A 23,150-nucleotide genomic window follows, 5' to 3' on the forward strand; every position below is an offset into this window, starting at 1 on the left:
CGGCGGCGTCATACTCCTCTGGAGGAGATATTTCTGGATGAGGAACGTGCTATTCATACTTCTCGTCTGCCATCCTGCCCACTGCAGCCCCGCTGTGGTAACCCGCTGGCTGCCACACTTCTGTTTCAAGACTCTACAGTGAGTGATGATTGTATTTTGGATTGTGCTTATTAAACTGGTTGTCAAGCTGAATAGCTGTTAATACATCATCTTGTTATCTCTGTCTTTTCCACAGTGTTTTTTACCCATTGGCCTGTCCTCTCCTGTATGTCTGAGTCCTGTCCCTTCAGATTTCTCTATCAGAGCATAAAGAGAGGTGTCCCAAAACACCCTGCACATCTTAGTCTATGTAAAACTGTCTGAAACCGTATTTCTAGTTGCAATTTTGATACAGAGATGCATCTGGCCACAGATTCCACAAGCAGCAAAATCTTGGATAGACACAATATTTGGTCAGTATTGACAATGTAACTGAATGCACCATTTTTACACTGAACTTGTCACTGACTGGAAACACTGTGTGCTTTCCACTTGTCTCTTGTATGAAGTGTATAATAAATGTTTATATATAAACACGGTTTTACATAAAATTTTTGTATTTGTTCTTTTTTCCTGACTATTGCTTTAACATTGAGACATGGCAAATTTTATCTTTTTTTATTTTCTTCTTCTTAAGCATCTCAAATGTGACCATTGCTGTGTAATTCAAGTTGATACTTTATATTTAGCTGAGACAGGGGGTGTCCAACTGACATGTTAGTGAAATGAAATCAAGGGGGTGGATACAAATTGCTGGAACACTGTCCTATTAAACTCTTCCCTCTGGAGCCCCTTGCTTTGAGAGATGGTGCAAGCACGTCTTTCATTCGCCTCCTTTTCCTATTCTCTCTGCAACCAATTTCTGGAATACATGAACCATGGCTAAGAAACAGCTGTGGTCAGACGGGCCATTGCTGTACTGATGTCAGGTGGTGATGGCCAAGGTAATGCCGCTTACATTTTGTGTAATCTACATGTGTTGTCTACATTCTGTTGAGAAATAGAATGTAACAAGAATTGTACTGAATTGGAAGACGTGATAAATGACCCCAAATAATATATAAATCATCAAAAAATTAAGAAACTTGGGCAGAAAATAAGACAAAATGAAATCTTTAGTTTTTTTTTAATTGCTCTGGTCCATTAAGGTCAATGCTCTTGTAGCCTTTAGCTTTAGCCTGTAGCTATTGTCCCCCTCTTCCTATTTCCATAATTGAAGGCTAAATTTATCTCATCTTCTGAAATGACATAAGTGTATGGAGAGTACTAGGATTTTCCACAGCCACACACTGTTGAAACTAGAGACACAGAACCGTGTTTGTGCACAACACCTTTAGTTCTGAGCTCACAGACATTATCTCAGACACTCTTGTTCACACCATTCCACAATTTGGTCAAGTAATGAAATGTAATGTGAGGTATCTCTCCTTACTTTCTAAGTAGCCTTGTGTATTTCTATAGTTAAAGATATGAAATGACGAATATTTTCTTGACTATTGCAGGGAGGAATGCAGCTGTGAGGGCCACTGTCAGAGTTGGCCTTTACACTGGAGCACAAGTCGTCTTTGTCCATGAGGTACATTTTCATTTATATGAATACTAATAAAAGTGTCCATGCCAGTGACCTCTGTTAACAGTGTTGTTGAAGTCACGTCTGTTCACCATCTGCAGGGCTATCAGGGATTGGTTGATGAAGGGAATCACATCCGTCCTGCTACTTGGGAGAGTGTGTCCGTGATACTACAGCTGGTGTGACCTCAGATGCTAGAATGTATTAAATTCAGTTTATTTTTCTTAGCATACTAGGGTTTTAATTTCAATGCAAATTTTCCAGGTACTCTCAAGCAGTGCTATGATCGTGTCTTTTTTGTGTCTGTCTAAAGGGTGGTACAGTCATTGGCGGTGCCCTCTGTAAGGATTTCCAGACCAGAGAGGGGCGTTTGAAGGCTGCCTACAATCTCGTCAAACTAGGCGTCACCCACCTTTGTGTAACTGCCGATGGCAGTTTAATTGGTGCCAACTTATTTCGCACAGAGTGGAGTGACTTGCTGAAAGTCTTATCAGCAAATGTAAACCAGGCATTTTATTAAAAATATTATTTACAATTTAAAACTAACTTTTTAAAAGTTTGTTTGTGTATGTGTGTGAGTACTAGTGTTCCCTATACGTTATTGGGAATATGTCCCCACAAGGATAATAATACCAACAAATTTGGACATTGTGTGGACATTTTTGAGAGACAGTATTAAAATTAAGTCACATGGCATCTGATGTACAGAAGCCACTGGTAGATGCCACTATGCTCATCTAGTGACACTTCTGGTTTTCACTGGCATGTACCGCTGACACTTGTGACATGTGCTGATGGACTGTTTCAGTGTTGCTTGTCAATATTGTTGCGGGACATACCACCATACTGTTGAGGTGTACACTCGAGAGACAATGCCGCTGTCAGCTGGAGTATAATGTAGACTGTGTAACACACGCACTTTATTGCCGAACAACCATTAGGCTTCTTCATCTGTTTAATATTTGTCTTGTGTAATGTATTTATATTAATCTTTGCCAACACCCCAGACTCTGTTAGTGTGTTGGGCATGAGAAGTGTCTTTCCCTCAGACACTGTATTCCGCAGAACCCGTGATGGTTGAAGCTGAGGCCTATTATGAAGATCTTGGCCAAGAACAAGATTAGTCTGGACACCTCTGAACATGCTTTTAGGGAGCATGTCATCAGCAAGAAGCCTCCAGTGCACATGACTCTCCGGAAGTAATCGTGAGCAAAAATGTGGACTGACAGATACATCAAGCATATGAAATGACTGAATTATTTATTTAAATAATTATTTGTTTGTCTGTCTTTTTCTTATTCTTTTATTTGTTTGTAAATTTAGTGTTTATGGTAACGCTGTTGCATCATGCAAATTAAAATGATCTTATTGTTAAATACCCTTGGTTTTGTTACCCTTTTTTCATATAAATATATTTACATTTTGGAAGGGAATAAAATGTTACATGTTTTATTTTGTGATTTATTATATATATACGTATATAAAAGTATGAACAACTGAACCCATGCTCATGCACTATTTTATCTGATACAAAATCTGACTGAATATACATTTCATAGAAAAGAAAGATAAATTTCCTATATATATATATATATATATATATATATATATATATATATATATATATATATATATATATATATATATATATATATATATATATATATATACATATTGTTTATTTAATTGATAAATATCTGTTTATTTAATTGATAAATATCTGTTAAAACACCTTTGTATTTTGGGGGAGTTAATTAGTTTTACCTGAGTTTACTAAGATTTATCTGTTTATATTTAGAAAAAGCATTCACAGACATGCTATTTAATAAATAAAAGATGACAGAATAAAAAATTTGTATGAAATAGCCCAATATAAATAAAATATGATAAATAATAATATATTTATTCCACAGAAGAAAGTGATGGGTTTGGAATAACGTAAGTGAATGGTGACAGAATTTAGATTTTCCCTTCAAGAATAAGTAAATCAATACTAATACTGTATACTAATAAAAACAACAGCAACCAATCATCAGATTGAGTTCTGTTGCCAAGTATGTTTTGACAAACACACAAAAAAGTCGTCTTTGTTGACAGAAGAAGTATAACAAGAAAACTGCATGGGTGTCTGTTGTAAAATATAACTTTTATTTTGGCAGTCAGCCTACTGTAAGCCATTGCCCCAACCGGAAGCGGAGCAGATCAGCTTCAGAGGGTATCAAGAGGTCGCTGAGGAGTGTGGGACGGTGGCGGACTGTATTAATGTCTGCCTACTCATTGGTAAGGTGCGTGTCCCCTGTGTCCGCTTCGGTCGCCTGTTTAGGAATGCACCCTATGGCATTGGAGCTGGTGTAGATCGCGAGGAAGTCGCGTTAGGGACGAATTCGCTGTTTTCGGCGCTTGCGCTGTCATTTTCAACCATCGGTTGACAAACGTCGGAGCTTGCGCCGTATTTGTCGATGCATTGATAGCTAGCCAGCTAGTTAGCAGGAGAACTAGTCCATTCGGTGACTGGCCAGCCAGCTCGCATTCTGAGCTTTTATAACCGAGCACTCAAGTTCAGGTTCTTGAACCGGACTACCTACTGTTAGTACACTGGTGTATTAGCAAACCAACGTTACTCAATCAGCAAAAAGCGTGACTCGAGGGGGGCAGGGAGAGCACGACGGAGGCGCGGTGAGCCAGGAGCGGCCGATGAGTTCAGACCAGGGCGGAGAGCCGCAGCTGCAGGAGGAGGCTGAGCCGGGACCCAAACCCCGTGGGGAGGACGAGATCACACCCGGGACCGGGGGAGACTCAGGCGTCATGGTGAGTCGGGGCCTCTTCACCCCTCCCCAACCGGACGATCGGTCTCTGGTCGTTGCCCTTCTTAAAAATAGGGTCATAGGAAGTATGATCGCTCGCTATATAAGGCCATCGGTCCGTTCAGACAGCTTGAAAGCTCTGACATCACCTAAATTGCAAGCTGGCCATGTTGTTGAAGACGGTTCTTGTTGACAGTATGATTAATTAATCTCTTCGATGTCCTGCTTACAAAAGCCATTTCTGATCTGCGGCTGAACTTTGCAGCATGTTTGTGGTTTTAAGATTGCTTTCTCTCTCACAGTCGATAGTTCACCCCCCAAAAAACACAATTTCCCCATGCTCTTATTGTTAAAAATCCTTATGAACACTCAGAATGACAGGGGCAATCCCTATGGACTTCCACTGGAAAACGATGCAATAAAAATGATTGGAGACTTGAGGCTGTCAGTCTCTCACGTCCTAACAGATCTCGTTTTGAGTTATAAAAACACTCGTTTTCTAAGATGAACCCATAAAAATTTTATTATTTTGTAGTCACAAATGGATTTACAGTATATTTATGCTACTTGGAGTTGTGTACAAACTAATCTGAATTTCACATTTAAAATAAAATGTTTATTTGTTGTTGAATCTGTGTCTGCCGTAAGAATGGTATGTGAATCTGATATGGCAATAAACTCAAATGCAACCAAACAAGCACCCTTTTGTTTTTTACTGAATAAAGGAAGTTTGACACGACATGACAAAATTTTAATTTCTGGGTAAACTGGCCCTTTAAGGCTGTCGAGCATGACAGGAGTTAACCGGTTAAATTAGCCCATATGCTAGCGAAGATACACATGTAAACGTTTCGCTTGTTAGTTATAGATTAATTCACAATTTGGCCTGGGGATAACGTTAACGTTACAGATTTTTACCCGACATATTCAACCGTAAAACACGCTGTAATTCGCCAACATTCATTCAGTGGCCTGCTTTCATAAGCTTATTCACGCAGTCGCAGTCATGTGACAAGAGCTCTCGTGAAGTTATAACCTAATAGAACATACTAACTCCAAATTATATTATTTATAACACTGACTTAGGGAGTTTATACGGTTTTCTGAGTAATAACTATCAAATATTTGTTTCTGCGTGTGTAGTTGTAAGCCGACGTCCTTGTAATATACCTAATATTTCCTGCATTTTTGCTCGGGAGGACCCGTAGCAACCCTGTAGCTTTTCGGAGAAGGACAATCTCTGCTCTCGGCCTAAATCTTCAGGCTGACATATTCTAGAAACACTTTAGTCTAGTGTCCTAGAGGGTCTTTTAGTGTTGTTTGTGTTACAGGCTCACGAAGCTTAACCGCTGTTTTTGATAGTTTATGTGGAGGATGAGGGTTAGGAAGCAGGTGGTGGTTCCCAATGGCGCCCCCGTGGCCATGTGAAATGAGCAGGTATGGATTATTGGATGCACTTTTGTAGCCAAAATATTAAACGTGTAATAAAAGTACATATGGAAACCTTTTTTCTTCTTCTTCTTCTTGCACCTGCTTCAATGCTTTCCTTTTAAGTCTGAAGACTAAATGCTTTTGAACAAACATGCAGATTAGACTTCTGGATACTTCTATTTTGATGGGAACAATAAGAGGACAGTCTGACTCTGTATGCTTATTTGTTAACCTTTTCAAAGTTTGGTGTTCCACAGTGTGTTAAAATGAAAAATGTTAATGATGTGTTTTGACAACAGTGTGTTGAAGTGAGTTGAACGCCGCTGTTCCAGACTGGATACTAAACACTTTAGCTTATTGGTTTTTTTTCTGGTGGACAAGAAACCTACAACTATCTGGCCAAGATTTGTCTGAAATGTATGTTACATAATATTAATTATTTATTGAACTGTTCTATTAAAGCAAAATCACACACTCCATAGTGCTGTTGGATCAGTGGATCAGCTCTTGTCCTGTGAAAGCTGTCTGTTTTTTGGATGAAATGGAGCTGTCAGTCTTTCCCTGGCAGAGAACGATTCAAGAAACTGCTGCTTGGACCAATGGGAAAGTGGTAGTTTTGGCAAGTAACGAGTTGTAAACATGAGCCCATGTGATTCTGCTCACCTCGTGCTGCCTTTGTGTGTTAGTATTGACTGAAGGTGTCGATAAAGGATGTGGAATTTTTTTTAATGTCGTGCTTATGATGAGAGATCAAATGAGAATAAGGAATGACAAGATAATCATGCTTATACTATATATTGTCTTTTGAAGATTTTAAAACAAACTTTCAGGTTTAATGAATTCAATGCATTTCCTTCTGTTGTTCCAGGTCACCGCTAAAGGAGCTGGTCTGAACCCTAATGCCAAGGTGTGGCAGGAGATCCCTGCAACACAAAGTGAAGCTCCTGTGGATGGCACCGTCGCCTCCCCCTGGTCCCAGAACAATACGGCTGAAGGTAAACAAACCTCTACAATGCCAGTAAATCACTCACATATGTTACTGGGCCCTCACACATAACACCGGGTTCACATTACTCTGTTTGTAGTGCATATGCGTTGCTTTTTTTTCATGCTCATGTTAACGGAGCAGAGCATTCACATTGCACATGTTTTCAGTCCGGCAATGTGTTTCAGAAGCGGTGTGTCTGCAGCAGTGCAGAGATCATTTCAGTCTATTTTTGAGTCTATTTTTGCTGCACTGTACACGCTGAATTAAAGTAACAGCGTATTGTTTGTGGTAAATATGTAAACGAAAATGTAGTAATTACATCATGAATGCATATAATTAAAGTCTACTGTTTCTCACAGTCAACACATATGGCTTGTTGGCTAGTTTTAAAGAAAAAAAGAGCACTTTTAGATAAACAAGGCAATAATAGATGGCACTTGTGTAGGTAGGAAAACAAAGTTCTTTTATGAACTTCAGGATTGCATTTAATAAAGATTTAGATGTAAAAGAAAAGGCAGTAGAGTGACTTTTTCTTTCAGTGGTAATTTTTAATTTAGGATGTCTGTGATGATGTAAGAAAAATATTTTAAATGTTTTGTCACTTGCTTGAGCAACTTTTTTGTACAGTGTGTAAGCTATTGTGCAACAATTGCATGAGTATAAAACCACAAGTGCACTGCACGATCGAACATTTAGGTGAGATAAATATATATTTTAGAAAAATGTCAACAGAAAAAAAGCCCTCTCCCCTCAAATTAAAAAAAAAATCAAATAAGTCAGAACAGGAAAATTTCCGCTTGAGGTGGTTTTTGACTTGTGCAAAAAAAGGGTTAATGACAGGATTGGGAAATGGAAATGCATTTTGCAAATAAATTTCTCCAAGGGGATCAAAAAAGTCATGTGACTTTGCACTGTGGGATGGCAAATCCTGACTAACCAGCGGAATGATCTTGTTCCACAGCATCTGAAATGCTGTTATATGGTCATTCGGAAATCACTTGACCAATTTAAAGCATTCTTTCTGAGTAAAAGTATTACTTTATTAAACTTACTGAATGCAAACTTTGAACGGTAGTTGCAAAACATTTGTGTGTTGTCTCACTTTTCCCCAAAAAATGCCTTCTGCCCTTAACACAACCATTTAAGACACATTCTTGTGACAAGACCCCTGCGTTTTGTTAATTATAAAATGCATCTGGCGGATTTTCTACACATGTACAATCAGTATCCAATGGAAAAGCCTCCTAAGAAGTGCATTGGATTATATTTACAATGGTCCTCCTTAACACAGATTAGTGTGTTTGTGTATATATGTATATATATATATATATATATATATATATATATATATATATATATATATATATATATATATATATATAAAATATTATAATGATTTTAATAATTCGCTCTGTTATTTGTTTCTGTGTTCACTTGGATACCTCGGTAGGTAAACCGTACACCCCTGGCTTCTTCACTCCTGAGGACAACTGCCCCTCTGGTACTGTAGTTGGTGTGGTGAACGGTATGGACCCCCCTGACCAAAGCTTCCCGGTTTCTGAGCACACTACAGCAACTAATGGTATTTGATGTTCGTAATTGTGAAATATGATCAGTTTCGTGTATGTTTATTAGATAAATCTTGTAAATCCATCCCTGTTGTCTGCTATCGGTACACAATTTTACCTTTTGTTTATGCGGTTTGTTTACACAGTGGAGTCCAAGCTCCCTGAGGAACAGCCTGTCTCTGAAGAGACTTTGCGTGAGTCTCTCAAAAAAGAATTGGAGTTCTGTTTCTCCAGGTAAGTGCAGCCCTGTAATGCAATGTAAGCTTTCGATTTAAATGCAACTAAGTAAACAGCACTCCTCCCATCAGCTGCGGTTACAGAAGCTTCTGTTTTATCCCACAGGGAGAACTTATCTAAAGATCTATATTTAATATCTCAAATGGACAGTGACCAGTTTGTCCCTATTTGGACTATTGCCAGCATGGAAGGAATCAAGGTCCTAACAACCAATACGGATCTCATCTTGGATGTCCTCAGATGTACGATCTTGCATTTTGCATGTATGGTCCATTTTTTTTTAATTCAAAGTACAAAAGTAATATTACTCTGACCATCTACAGCATCTCCTATGGTCCAAGTTGACGAAAAAGGTGAAAAAGTGCGGCCAAATCACAAGCGATGCATCATCATTCTGCGAGAAGTCCCTGAAACAACACCTGTTGAGGTGAGAAGTATTATCAAGAAGTAGAAGCTGGGGCTATCTTTGGATCCTCTTATATTTATATGCGTGTTTGTTGTTTCTTATCAGGAAGTGGAAACCTTGTTCAAGAATGACAACTGTCCCAAGGTAATAAGTGTGGAGTTTGCACACAACAACAACTGGTACATTACATTCCAATCGGATACAGACGCTCAACAGGTATGAATTTCTCTTGTTATTTAGAGATTAAACAAATTGCTTGCTTTTGGATCTGAAACTAATTGGGTTACCTCCATCCAGGCATACAAATATTTAAGGGAAGAAGTGAAGACATTTCAGGGAAAACCAATCATGGTAAGTTCTTTACAAAAATGTGCAGCGTTCAATTTGTTTATATCAGATGGGCTATTAACTTCCTGCTTTTTTTGTTCTCAGGCCAGAATAAAAGCCATCAACACTTTCTTTGCGAAGAATGGTTACCGCAGTCTGGACTGCAGTGTATATCCTCAGCAATCTCACACTCAGTCCCAGTACAGCTCCCCTCTCTTCATGCAGCCCGTTTACAGCCCCCAGCAGCAGTACCCACTCTATGGCATAGTACCTCCTACCTGGACGGCTTCTCCTACTCCATACTTTGAGACTCCCCTTGTAAGAGTTTTTTTTAATTATTATTATTTTTATTTATTTTTTAGTTTGACCTGACAATACATTTTTGCATTTCATTATTTTGACTGATGCTGTTATCCACAGGCACCTTTTCCCAACAGTGGTTTCGTCAATGGATTTAGCTCAGCTGGACACTACAAAACTGGCTCAAATTCTCTCAACCTTAACCGTCCCTTTAGCAGGAACCGGTGGGTCAAGTTGGGCTCTTTCATTCTACCATCAGTTTATTTTGAATGAATTAACTGTCTAGTTCTAAACTCACTATAGAGTGCAACAGGGTTCTGGCAGCAGATTCATTTTTCTCTATAAGGGAATTGATGATAACTTCTAAATCATTAAAAGACAGCATTACTGTGAGCTGTGAGGGTAAAAATCAATGGTATATGCTTTTGTTGAAGCCATCAGCCTGCATTATTTTAACTTTCTTAAATAATTGTTTAGCTGCAGAATTTAAGGTGAACAACTACATTACCTCTCCACCAGTCAGAGAAACGAAACACAATAAATAACGCCAAAAGAACATTTTAGGGCCCATCTACTCCCATGAAGCACTGCGAATGATGTGATTGTCAGTCTCCCTACACTCAGTGTTAGATTAAAAATGAAATCCGTTTTAATTTGTCATTCACAGTGTTTCTAGGGATTGTAATTCTTTGCCTCATTAATGCCTGTGTGTACACAGTCTTGTTTCTTAGGTTTTTTTGTCTGTTAGAACTCAAAGATGACTTTTTATTTCTTACTCCCATGGAGAAAAATTACTGTAAAAATACTTCCAGAACCAAGGCTGTTGAAAAAGTGGACAGGCACTGTTGTACTCTATTGTAAAAGGATGTCTGAAATCTGCTTTCCCATTTTTTGTATTTGATACAAGAAGTTCGAAAGTTTAATTCATGGATAAGCTTATTTTCTGTAGTGTATTTATATAGGCAGTTACAGTAGATCACTTGGACATTTTTTTACTGTTCCCACAGTGTTCCACTCTATTCAAGAAAGAATGTAATAAATGCTTTCAGGTACAGCTTCAAAAATTTCAAATATCAACAATCATCAATCCATTCTTACTATCCTCTTCAGACGCCTAAAATACCAGCTTTGGTGTTCAGCTAACTCTGGTTTACTAACAAAACGAATCGGGGAGGGTTATAGAAGAAAATGGTTATTGCGGTTATCATCACCTTAATTCAAATGATCTTTCAGACACACAGAATGCATATTTTGCAACTTCTGTCAGAAAGAGAATTACATTTCCTTTGCGTTTAACTCATTTGCATAATTTCATTCATTTGTCTATTATATTCACACTAAAATCATCACACTAACAGCTTTTTATGTTGCATTATCTTCATGAATGGTGTTTAAACATTTCTGTCTGTTTTATTCATTTAAAGAAACATTTAGATTAAGGGCTGACAGAACTTATGTGTAGAATACAATTTTAGCTAAAATGTTAACTAAAAAATATATATTTTATTCCATTTACAGCCCTAATTTAAATGCCTGAAGTGAGTTTACTACAGACAGTAAACCAGAAAAAATCTAATAAAATTGGGATAGAAGCCAATTTAAGCTCATTGGCAGGAAAAAATATACTGGTTTCAACTAATTTGCCTGTTTGTCATCTTTTTTGTTTTGTTTTTTGGAGCCATTGCATGCTGCCCGTTGTTTAGCAAAAAGATGTTTGTATGGACACTGTTACACAGAAGCAAATCTCATGTTTTCTTCTGTTTCTGCTTTATGTAGGAATCATGTGAAGCCTCAGACGAGAGCTAATGATGGTCTTTCTTCCACTGTGTCCCCGGTGGCTCTTGTGGATGGACTGTCTGGTTTGCACAGTCCTCAGCCTCCCTCCAGCGCCGGGCCAGTGCTGTCATCCACTGAGCTCAACTCATCTTTTCCACACCTAGCTTCCAATGATCCGAATGATGATGGTACCATGGTGGGACATGGAAGGTTTGTCAAGTTTCCCTCTTATAATACTGAATGTCATCTATTGTAACAATATAAATGTCTCTACCGTCACTTTTGATCCGTTTAAAAGGTCCTTGCTGAATAAAAGTAGTAATTTCTTACAAAAAAAAAAACTCTTACCGATCCCAAACTTTTAAATGGTATTGTGTAAATTATAAAAATAGTCATTAGTTGCAGCCCTACTTCCTTTTCCAAATCCCATGTGGCCTACAAAATGTAGTACTTTTAATTTTAGTTTCACCTCTTTGGAATGTCATTTAAATTCAAATTCAGTCAGATTGCACGTTTTGTAAATTTGGATTAATCTTTTGTTTTCAGGAGAACGACGTACAGAGGCACTCGAAGGCGGCGAGAGGATGATCGCACAACAGTAATACATTTCTATTTATTGTATTGCTCATTACTGTTAAACATCTTTCTATTTATGCCCTCTTAATATATATTTTTTCTCTGTTTCTACAGAGACCAGTTCCCCTGTCTCAAGTCAGGGTACCACCCCCCAAGTTTGACCTGGCTGCCTCCAACTTCCCTCCGCTGCCGGGCTGCTCTGCCAGTCCACCCGGGGAGCCTGTGCTGGAGAACCGCCTTTCTGATGTTGTACGGGGCCTGAATAGGGAAAAGGTATGTTAATGTAAGATAAACAGCTTTTACACCACTCAGATTGTTTTTGTTCATCGTTTGTTGTTTTATTTCTCTCCAGCAACAGGATTCAAACAAAGAGCCTGCTGTGAGTCCCGCAGCCCCAGCTTCAGAGGAGACCGTCTCCAGGCCCACCCAGCCTGTAGCCAAGATGACTGCTCACATCCCTGATCCTGTGACCTCCAGGTAAGCGATTGTAAATGGCTGGCATTCAGAAACTTGTTTTTATTATTAGTGTCTGAGATTTGCTACTTGTGTTTTGTAGCTCCAACCACCTGGAGATGAAACCGGAGAAGGTGGAGCCTCCGGTCTATAAAGAGACGTCTGTGACCTCTGCCCCTGTAACAGCCGTGCCACCCAACCCTGTCCCAACAGCATCTGGTCCAAAGCCTCAGGCCACCTCGGCCACGCCTGCAGCCCCCCAATCTAACACTGCCCCCTCCAGTACCCCCGCGCTGGTGAGTTCTAGCTTCTCTCAGGCGGATGATTAGATTTAGAAGTGCCAAGTAGTCAGTGGTCTTTCAGAAGAACTATAGACCCTGTATTCAGTGGGATGTAGGTTCAAGGCCCTATTCTTTTTCTCACTTACTCTCTCCACTTTTTCTTTCTTTCTAATCTGTCCTACAAATTATAATCTTATTAATATAAATATTTTCTTTGGTTACCTCTATGGTGGAATGTTTGAAATTAAGACAGCACTAAATATTAGCATTGTAATTTTACTGATGTTGGGTAAAAATGATTATTATTTTTATTATTATTAATACCTTTTTTTGCAATAGTAATGTCTTTTTTTTTCTTTGCTGATAATGTCTTATTTACATATGGTTTACATGGTCAAATACATTAACCCCCTCCGTCTAACTCAACACTAAAACAGACATAGATTAAATGAAGTCTCTCAGACATTTAGATATACCACAGCTATCCTAACCTATCTTTGAATATTTTGTTGAGAAAGGCTAATGCTAATTCAATATACTTCAAAATGTTCTTCTCTTTTCTTCAGGAACCTCGTAAACTCAGTTACGCCGAAGTATGCCAGCGACCACCTAAGGATCCCCCTCCTCCAGCATCCACTTCCAGCCTCAGCAATGCCAGCACGCAGCCTCTGAGAGAGCTGCGCGTCAACAAGGAGGAGGAGCAGCCCTCCAGCCCTGCAAACAAACAGGAGCGCCCTCAGGAATCAGGGGGAAACTGCAAGGCCAGGGAGGGCCGACCGGCCCGTGACTCCCAGGGCTTTTCTCGCAGCAATGGACCCCCCAGAACCAATACAGGGGGGTTCAAGCTACGGGAGCAGCAGAGACGCCCTCCTTTCGGCCATCGCAGTTCCCCCCAGGGAGGTTCCAGACACACTGGAAAAGAGCAGAACATCCCCCCCATATCGCCAAAGTAAAGACTCTAAACAGAATCCTTAATGTATGAATATTTACACACGCATATATAAGAAGAATATGTAAATATATAAATAAATATAAGCACATATATATATATATATATATATATATATATATATATATATATATATATATATAAAAAAATGTGTCTATAAGATATTAAATATGATATCAAATTTAAAATGGTATTCACCTCTCCTGCCTGGAGCACTTCCAGAGGAAACGTCTCATGAAGTGACAATGCACAGACTCGGGTATCCAGGCAAAACGGGCATCAGAAATTGGAACAAGTTGTTGCTTGCTGAAGGACGCCATTGCATAGGAAAAAAAAAAAAAAACATTTTATGCTTCTAACTTGACAATGTCCCTTCAGAATGTAAATCCATGGTGATTTTTTTTTCTTTCTTCTTCTTGAAAGGAGGGGGGGCCTCTCTTAGTTTTGGAGAGGTGAAATGAGAGGTCTGGTGGCCCTGATGGTGGTCTGCAAAGATCATATGCACTAAGAAAAGGAACATGCATAAATGATGTCATTAACCTATACAAAAATATCACTTTGACATGCAATGATTCATCTTTTTCTTTTCTTTTGTTTTCGGTTGCTTCATTCGCAATCACGGGACACTGGGCGCTCGACCCCTGCGGTGGTTTGACCATGTAAATGAACCTTCGTGTGGAAGGATGTGGTTTGCTTTAGAGTCAGTTCCTCTGGGATTTAGATCCTGTGTAGAATATGCCATGCGTGCTTGAGTGAGTAATTTTGCAAGTATCTTTAGGGCTGACAGTGCGATTTGGTCTGGAGTTATGCTTTAGTTTGTGTGACATACTGTAGTGATTAATTCTGGAACGGGCGCTCAGATTAACTTATGATCAACTTTGGAGCCTTGTTATCGATTCAGATATATAGCCTACTATCACTTCAAGAAGTCAAAGCCTGCCAATTATGATGCTGTTATGTCACTGATTTGCTAATGGGTGATTTGTTTCTTTTTTTCTTTTTATTTTATGTGTGATTTGTCATTGTTTTTGTAGCTAGTTTGAGTAACCAACAGCCTGTGAATGATAATGCTTAACAGTCTGGTACATAGGCACTCTTGAACGTTGTGTCATCTCAGATTTGTGCTCTTTGTTTTTTGTGCATTCTCCTTCCTGGACCGCTCAAATGTCCACTCAAATATCCCGAAAATCAGTCAGGTTCTTGACTATGTTTACAACAAGATTGTGGTGGTGGATTGGGATATTGCAAGACTGAGTCAAGAATCATGTTCGTTATGTGGATTGGTTCTTATTTAGAGGTTTTCTTATGTTAATAATCAGTACATTCAGAGTTGAGTGATTGTATGTAGCTGTTGGTCATCATGATATAGCTCAAGCTGCTCTGAGGTTTAGTTTCTATCCATTACTGTTGAAATGATCACTGTTATATCCAAGCAATTGTTTCTAAATGAAGGCACATTCAGCTTGTCTGTTTGTGTTTCAGTGGAAGAAAGCAACGGAATCTCCAGTGCTGAATTGATGATTTATGTGGAAATGTAATGCCCAGAGTGGGTTTTCTGGCTCAGGGTTGACGTTTCATCTCATTCCTGTCATTTACAGCATCCATACTAGTTTCATATATATTTATATATATATATGTATGAACATCCAATTCGGTAATGCTTAAAAGGCACAGTCATTTCATGCAGTTTTATAGTTTGAAGGAGTTGAGATTCAAAGGAGAATCAAATGTTATATACTTGATTTCCCCGATTATGTCCTCCATGAATTGTAACACAAACCCCATATTTAAACAAATACATTTCTTCCTCCCTAGAATGAACATTTTGACTGTTGGATAAATGTCAATATCTGTTAAAATCCTCGTTATGATTGCTGCAAGGTTTCTTATAGCTTTGCCAAGGTAATGTGAGTGTTGTCATTGCTATGCCAATGTCAGCGTGTGTGTTTTTTTTTTTTTTTTGTGATTTGGGTGGCATGTGTTTGGGTAATTAGAAATTGACCGATGCATTGGTAGATGGTACTTGATAGTGACTGAGAGGAAAATGAATAACAGGGGTGCGTTCACTACAAAATATTGCTGTGGTGAATTGGTGCTGTTATTTGAATGTTTAATCAGGAGGATACAGTATTGCTGTTCAATTCATTGTAAAGTATTGCTTTTAAAAAAAATATTTTTAACTTATTTTAATTCTGCTGTCCATCTCCAATACAGTCCCCTGTTCCTTGTAAGTTTATCATGACTTATGTACAGAAAGACATTGGGAGAGCATCACAGATTTAACTTTTTTTTTTTTTTTGAGATTTCAGCAGAGAAAAAATACTTGATGCATTTACTAGAGGCTTGGTAATGCAGTACATAACAAATCACTGGGGCTTTTTTTTCTTTCTTGTTTTCATTAATGAATATGAGCAGCTAGTGGTTTAGGATAATGAAATGCACTAACTTGTTAAAAAATCTTATTGTCATGTAATGTGAAATTATACTAGGAGCATAAGGTAATGATATTGATGTTGACAGGCTTGCAGAAATCTACAGAAAATAGCAAATTTCTCTTTAATGTTTGGGTTATTACTGTTAATTGATTTGGGGTTGGTGTGGCAAAGGGAAGAATTATATAACAATGGATTGAAGTGAGACACTAAATTCTAGCTGTCTGCATAAAATGTCACAAAAAGAAAATAAATTATTTTGTTTTGGCCTTACCTTTGTCTGGTTCATTTGCTGTATTCTAATTTGTTGTCAAAATATTTAGTGTTGCCTTTGTCTGGTTAAGAAATTTATAGAAATGTATTATTTTATATTAGTTACATCGTAACTAATATATAGGAAATTAAAGAGTATGTCATTTTTTCCCAGACATTTCCTGATGTACTGTACAATATCATTCAAATGTTAGATTTTTTTTCCCTCTGAAGCTGCATTTATTTGATCAAAAATACAGTAATATTGTTTAAATGAACATACTGAAAAATGTAATTTATTTCTGTGATGGCAAAGCTGAAATTTCAGTATCATTCAGTGTCACATGATTTTTTAGAAATTGTTTTAATATGCTGATTTGCTACACAATAAGCATTTCTTAACAATGTTGAATACATGCTTTATTTTGTATTTATTTAATTTTTTTTTTGTGGAAACCATAATACTTGTTTCTGGATTTTTAGAATAAAAAGTTCAAACAGTTAATTTGAAATATATATTTTTTTGTTGTTGTAAAAATACAAGTCTTTCAATTCTGAACAATTTAATGCATCCTTGCTGAATAAAAATACAAATATTTAGTATAGAAGAGTATAACTGTAACCGTAAACTATCAACATTTATAACACCGTTTCATGTGATGTTGCTTTTAAAAAATGTAATATAACCGGAAAACAAACTACAAGTGTGAGGACACCGAGTGGTAAAGTGTCATTCCCTCAGCAGAGGGCCCATCGTGTGCGTGGCTATATCTGGCACAAACAGTACGGTATGTGAAGAATGGCCTCGCACAGACGCGCATAACTAATTTCAGCCATATTTCATGCTGAATTTCCACGTTACAAATGTGTTTCGCCAATACAAACCGACGGATAAATGGCGTTTTAAAATTGTTTGTCACTTCCTCTCGTGACGTCACCGTGTTTGTGTTGAGAACTGGCAGATTAGCTACAAGCCAGCAGCTGTTTTCATTTCTTGCAGGTACCGTTTTGACACTTAATCGTCTTCGATTACATACTTTGCGTTTTGCTTTTGTTTTATTCGAGCTCTTGCGCTTAAGACGACCCAGAGGTAAGAAAATATATTATTTAATGTCCCGGGTGTCGAAACTAGCTCCAAACGGCTAACGTTAGTTCACTCCGGTAGGACCCATACGTTACAGAAATAAGTAATAAAGATAAACATAAACCTGCCTTTAAAAAAACAGCCAGTCTTCTCTGCTCTATTAAGCTGTCGTGTTTTAGACTTCATTTGCTTGTTAAAGCTCGCTAGCTGATCTGTCATGGGAGCTTTTGTTGACAGAATGACAAGAAGACGAGGCGAACAGCAAACAGCCCCTTTGCTTTATTTATTAGCATGACCATGTTGCATGCATGCTCTGATCAATATTTATAAGGCAGATCGAGTGTGGCAGGCACCTGCTACACAAATAATAACTATATGTGACCCTGGACCACAAAAAAAGCAGTCTTTAGTGTCAATTTTCCGAAATTAAGATTTATGCATTATCTAAAAGTTGAATAAATAAGCTTTCCGTTGATGTATGGTTTATTAGGATCTGACAATATTTGGCTGAGATATAAATATTTGAAAATCTGGAATCTGAGGGTATAAAAAAAATACAAATTCTGAGAAAATCGCCTTTAAAGTTGTCCAAATTAAGTTCTTAGCAATGCATATTACTAATCAAAAATTAAGTTTTTATGTATCTACGGTGGGACATTTACGAAATATCTGATGATCTTTACTCAATATCCTGGTTTTTGGCATAAAAGAAAAATCTATAATTTTGACCCATACAATGTTTATTATTGTATTTTTTTTTGGCTATTGCTAAAAATATACCCCAGTGATTTAAGACTGGTTTTGTGCTCCAGGGTCACATATGATATTAGTATAAAAAATATGTCTGAAACGTGATATAACCCACTATAGTATTACCTAAGGTTAGATGAAGTAGCAGAATTTTCCAAAAGTAAATATTAAATGAATAAACAAATGTTTTGAAGAGCTACATTGTTGATCCTCGTTACCATATAAACCAAAAAATAAATAAACAAATAATGTTTGAAAAATTATTGAAATTAAAGATTAAATAAGCACAGTAGTCTCTAAACAAAACAATAAATAAAAACAGCTAAAACTAATGTAAAACAGTATGTACTTTATTTTAACAGGCAAATTGATGTTAAAATAAAGTACTAATTTTGATGCGAAAGGAAATATTTATAGTTATTTTTTATTAGTCATATATTTGCATGTATATATTTTTTATATTTGCAAGGTTATTCATAATTTTATTTATTATAAGTGTATCGTATAAATAAATATATTATAAATATTTATTATTATTTGAACATTTATTTGTTTAACATATTTATTGACATTTATTATATTTATTTTGATTATTGTCTGATTATTATTATCATAATTATTATTATTAAATAAATTGTAACCGTGGCAGTAAGCATATCACAGTTGACATGAAGCGGTACTTGATACACTATTGGCATTGCCTTTAAAGAGATTAAATGATTGTATGATTCCTAATGTAAACATATTACTTGTTCTATCAACTTCATTCTCTTGTTAATCTGTTTTCTGTTTTCTTTTTTCTTTGATTATTTTTCTCCCCTTCACAGCCATCTCATTTCGGTGCGGTGTCACCCGGTCTGGGTGAAATGTCCTTTAGTTCCACATGAGCTCTACTATGTGGTACATCATGCAGAGTATTCAAAGCAAATACTCATTGTCAGAAAGGCTCATTCGAACCATAGCTGCCATTCGCTCCTTCCCACATGATAATGTGGAAGACCTTATACGCAGGGTGAGTTGTGTTACCAAAGCTTTAGAAAGTCTTTCATATATTGTGTTCTGAATGAATATGTGCTTCTTTGACAGGGAGCAGATGTGAACCGGATGCATGGCACGCTGAAGCCCCTGCACTGTGCCTGTATGGTGGCTGATGCCGATTGTGTGGAGCTATTGCTGGAGAAAGGTGCTGAGGTACAATGTAACAGGAGTCTTTTTTTTTTTTTTTTTTTTTGAGTTTGCAAACCGAAGTCAATTCCCTAAATTCAGTGTTTTGACAGTTTAAAAGTAAAGCGTGCAATTTTGTTGCCACTAGTGGCGGAGCAATTACACATTTTACTGTTAAGTTGTTAAGGGCTCTGTGGCAAGTAAGTGATATAAAGGTTTTTCAAATCTAGTTTAAAACATGTCAAGATTTCTTTTCTTACATTTTGAATAATCTTAATCTTTATTTTTCAAAAAAGTTATTAAATCGTTATTTTCAAGGTAAAAGTATTTATTTACAAATATCTCAAATTAGTATTTTATAAAGATCATTAGGTTTTTGTTATAAAAAGTTTAAACTATATTATTATCTTTAATACTCAGTCATGCATCTGCAGGGGTCCTCTCTATGACATAATTTCCAGGTTTTTATCCCCTGTATATTTTTGCCTTTTGGTTGCAGCACATAACTTTGATTTGGCAGATTTAAAAGCATAGTTCACCCAAAAATGAAAATGATGTCATTAATGCTCACCCTCATGTCGTTCCAAACCCGTGAGACCTCCGTTCATCTTCGCAACACAGTTTAAGGTATTTTAGATTTAGTTAAACCTATGTAAGGTCTACTGTCCATGTCCAGAAAGGTAATAAAAACATCTTCAAAGTAGTCCATGTGACATCAGAGGGTCCGTTAGAATTTCTTGAAGCATCGAAAATACAATTCGATTCAATAAACCAGTTGAAGAAAATGGTTCACTGGTTCTTTTGCGCTCAACGTAATGGCGTCATTTGCGATGATTGCCCTTGATTCAAGCCTTCGGTTGAACTCTCTCACAACAGACACGGAAGAGAAGACAATGCTGAACAAAGTCATAATTTTTTGTTATTTTTGGACCAAAATGTATTTTCGATGCTTCAACAAATTCTAACGGACCCTCTGATGTCACATGGACTACTTTGATGATGTTTTTCTTACCTTTCTGGACTTGGACAGTATACTGTACACACATTTACAATGGAGGGACAGAAAGCTTTCGGACTAAATCTAAAAATATCTTCAATTGTGTTGCGAAGATGATCGGAGGTCATTAATGACATAATGTTCATTTTTGCGTGAACTATCCCTTTATATTTTTTATCATATTTGAGAAAGTTTGGTTAAAATATATATAAAATAAATTTTGCAGACAGTATTAATTTTTTCTAAAAGAAATGAAAACTTTTTCAGCAAGGATGCATAAAATTGATCAAAAGTGACTGTAAAGACATTGCTAATAATATAAAGTATTTATATTTCAAATAAATGCTGTTGATGTGAACTTTCTATTCATCAATGAATCCTGAAAAACGTTGGTTTTCACTAAAACATTTTTTTTTTTGTCATGTGTCTGTCTTCTTCATTATCATTTTAGAAAAGATGCATACCCCCAACATTTTTCACTTAATTTTTGACAATTTTAAATTCAGAATAAAAAATAATAATAATAATTTTCTCACACAGGTAAATGCCTTGGATGGCTACAACCGCACTGCCCTGCATTACGCAGCGGAGAAGGATGAGGGTTGTGTGGAGCTGCTTCTAGAATACGGGGCCCAGCCAAATGCTCTGGACGGCAACAAGGATACACCCCTGCACTGGGCTGCCTTCAAAGATAACCCTGAGTGTGTACGGGCCCTGTTAGAGAGCGGCGCGTGTCCGAATGTCCGGGATTACAATAACGACACACCCCTCAGTTGGGCAGCCATGAAAGGCAACCTGGAGAGTGTCCGTGTGCTGCTAGAGTACGGCGCTCAAGTCCACGTCACCAATCTAAAGGGCCAGACGCCCATCTCTCGGCTGGTGGCGCTGCTGGCTCGGGGTCTGGGCACGGAACAGGAGGAAGAGTGCCTGGAGCTGCTCTCCCGCGCCGCGGGGAGGTTCGAGATCCGCAGGGCCGACGGCTCTTTACCACGTGAGCTCAGTAAAGATCCTCAGTTACTGGCTCGACTCACTAGCCTCGTAGCCCAACCGCCCTCGTTGCGAGCATTGGCGCGCTGCGCCGTTCGTAACAGCCTGGGAGTTCAGTACCTTCCATCTGCAGTGAAACAGCTCCCGCTTCCAGAGTCAGTGAAAGAATATGTGCTCCTCAGAGACTGAGCGAGAAGACTGTCCTTAATGTCAGACGTGGAGGAGGTAGATGTCTTCTGTGTACGTGAACATGTGATTGTAATCAGACTGCAATCTGACGTGTGTCTGTCCATATACAGTGGGTGAATAAGTGAGGAAGTTTCACGTTTCGTTTGTTGCTATAATGTCATCAAGCAGATTCAGACTTGGGTTGCAGTACAATTATGTGCTTTGGTGCAGAGAAATACTGATCTGGTAGGAGAGAGATGGTCAATAAACCACTTATGAACCCATAATGTTAAAATGTCAGTAGATAATATGTGAAACACTAATTGCAAAAACAAGAAAATAACTAAAAAATATTATTTACCAGTAAATCATATGCACACACAAATAACACTTTGACAGCACTTCTAAGTTATAATTATATATTACATTTATTTCAAACTTATACTTGAAGATAAAAGTTTTTATTTATGCAGTAATTTTTTTTAAAGATAGTAAACCTTTAGATAACATTTTTAAGTCAAATAAATATTAGCATTTTTGTTAAATAATTTTATGAGGGTTCCCAGTCATCAAAAATAATCTTGGAAAAATATAGTAAATTTACCACAAAGTAACCTTGTTTTATATTAGTTTACTAATCTCTGGCATTTTGAAGCAGAAAAATGAATGAACACTTAATTGGATTTCAAATCAATATCGATGTCCATCTATCACTTTGGGAATTATGAATATTTATCTTGAAAGCTACCTGGTTTAGTGTGTTGGATTGTACTCCTTTTTTTGGTGCTGAAAGTGAGTTGTACTTTTGCCTTTGAGATGAAAACACAGCAAACCTTAACAAGAATATTCTGTCAGTAATAGGAATGTTAATTTTTTTTTTTTAGCTTCAGAGTGTCATGTTGGCATGATCATTATAAATGCTTGTAAACCGTGAATGGGATGTCTTAACTGAATTCATGTCAACATTAGTGTCACATCTTGTGGACCTCAATATATATATATATATATTAATTATTTTTTTTGATGTTGTTTTCATTTCACTGTTGTTATATTGCTTGATTAAGAGGTATGTGGTGCATACATCTAGTTTTATGCATGCAGACTAACCAGTAAAATCCTCCATGCATTGTTGCAAGTCTTTTGCTGCAGTTTTTTTTTCTCCAAAACAAGTGAAACCTTAACGTGATTACGAACAAATCAAGATAAGAAACCTTAGATAAGTAACGTGTGTATAATTGTAACCAGTAGAGGGTGCTGGAATACCAGATGATATAAAACAGTCAGCTAAAGCTACGGAATTTTGCCATTTACCTGGTTTGTAAAATAAGAATATTTTTTAACACATCAGACCTTCAAGAAAAGGTTAATTACCTATATTTATTTATAATAGCTTAATAAACATACGTAAACAGTCATGCAGCCATTGCTTACTAAGACTTTTATATTAATTATCTAAAACGTACATTTGATTGTCATGAACATTTTCGGTAAGTTTTTTAAGACTTTAAAAACGCTTTCCGTGAATCCATGTTTTTGTTTTCTGAATAGGAAATGTAATAATGAGAAATAATTATATTTTAATTGCATACATTTCACTTCCTAACTTCAGCA

At 37.2% G+C, this 23,150-nt stretch overlaps 2 protein-coding genes and 1 long non-coding RNA gene across 6 annotated transcripts; all 3 read left to right on the forward strand.

The window, feature by feature from the left end:
• Nucleotides 1–782: 782 nt before the first annotated feature.
• On the forward strand, nt 783–2,955 carry LOC113065336 (uncharacterized). The gene is made up of 4 exons (XR_003278991.1): nt 783–983; nt 1,542–1,615; nt 1,711–1,810; nt 1,923–2,955. It is a non-coding gene; the product is annotated as an uncharacterized LOC113065336 (long non-coding RNA).
• An 838-nt stretch (nt 2,956–3,793) lies between these two features.
• On the forward strand, nt 3,794–16,410 carry LOC113065492 (la-related protein 4-like). 2 transcript variants are annotated; one of them, XM_026236757.1, is made up of 17 exons: nt 3,794–4,417; nt 6,713–6,839; nt 8,283–8,414; nt 8,547–8,634; nt 8,743–8,879; nt 8,961–9,064; nt 9,149–9,259; nt 9,341–9,394; nt 9,476–9,688; nt 9,791–9,894; nt 10,678–10,719; nt 11,447–11,656; nt 11,993–12,044; nt 12,137–12,295; nt 12,375–12,499; nt 12,579–12,771; nt 13,323–16,410. In XM_026236757.1, the coding sequence occupies exons 1-17, from the start codon at nt 4,304–4,306 to the stop codon at nt 13,707–13,709; spliced, it is 2,352 nt and encodes a 783-aa protein (XP_026092542.1). In that variant the 5' UTR covers nt 3,794–4,303; the 3' UTR covers nt 13,710–16,410. The 2 variants fall into 2 exon arrangements, with proteins under 2 accessions (XP_026092542.1, XP_026092543.1); XM_026236758.1 differs by lacking the exon at nt 10,678–10,719.
• Nucleotides 16,411–17,072: 662 nt separating this feature from the next.
• LOC113065494 (ankyrin repeat and SOCS box protein 8-like) lies at nt 17,073–22,670 on the forward strand. 3 transcript variants are annotated; one of them, XM_026236762.1, is made up of 4 exons: nt 17,073–17,177; nt 19,051–19,235; nt 19,310–19,414; nt 20,925–22,670. In XM_026236762.1, the coding sequence occupies exons 2-4, from the start codon at nt 19,107–19,109 to the stop codon at nt 21,558–21,560; spliced, it is 870 nt and encodes a 289-aa protein (XP_026092547.1). In that variant the 5' UTR covers nt 17,073–17,177; nt 19,051–19,106; the 3' UTR covers nt 21,561–22,670. The 3 variants fall into 3 exon arrangements, with proteins under 3 accessions (XP_026092547.1, XP_026092546.1, XP_026092545.1); XM_026236761.1 differs by lacking the exon at nt 17,073–17,177 and adding an exon at nt 17,185–17,479; XM_026236760.1 differs by lacking the exon at nt 17,073–17,177 and adding an exon at nt 17,185–17,389.
• Nucleotides 22,671–23,150: the final 480 nt, after the last annotated feature.

The sequence above is a fragment of the Carassius auratus genome, chromosome 48, assembly GCF_003368295.1.
Source record: "Carassius auratus strain Wakin chromosome 48, ASM336829v1, whole genome shotgun sequence".
In the NCBI taxonomy this organism is placed as follows: Eukaryota; Metazoa; Chordata; class Actinopteri; order Cypriniformes; family Cyprinidae; genus Carassius; species Carassius auratus.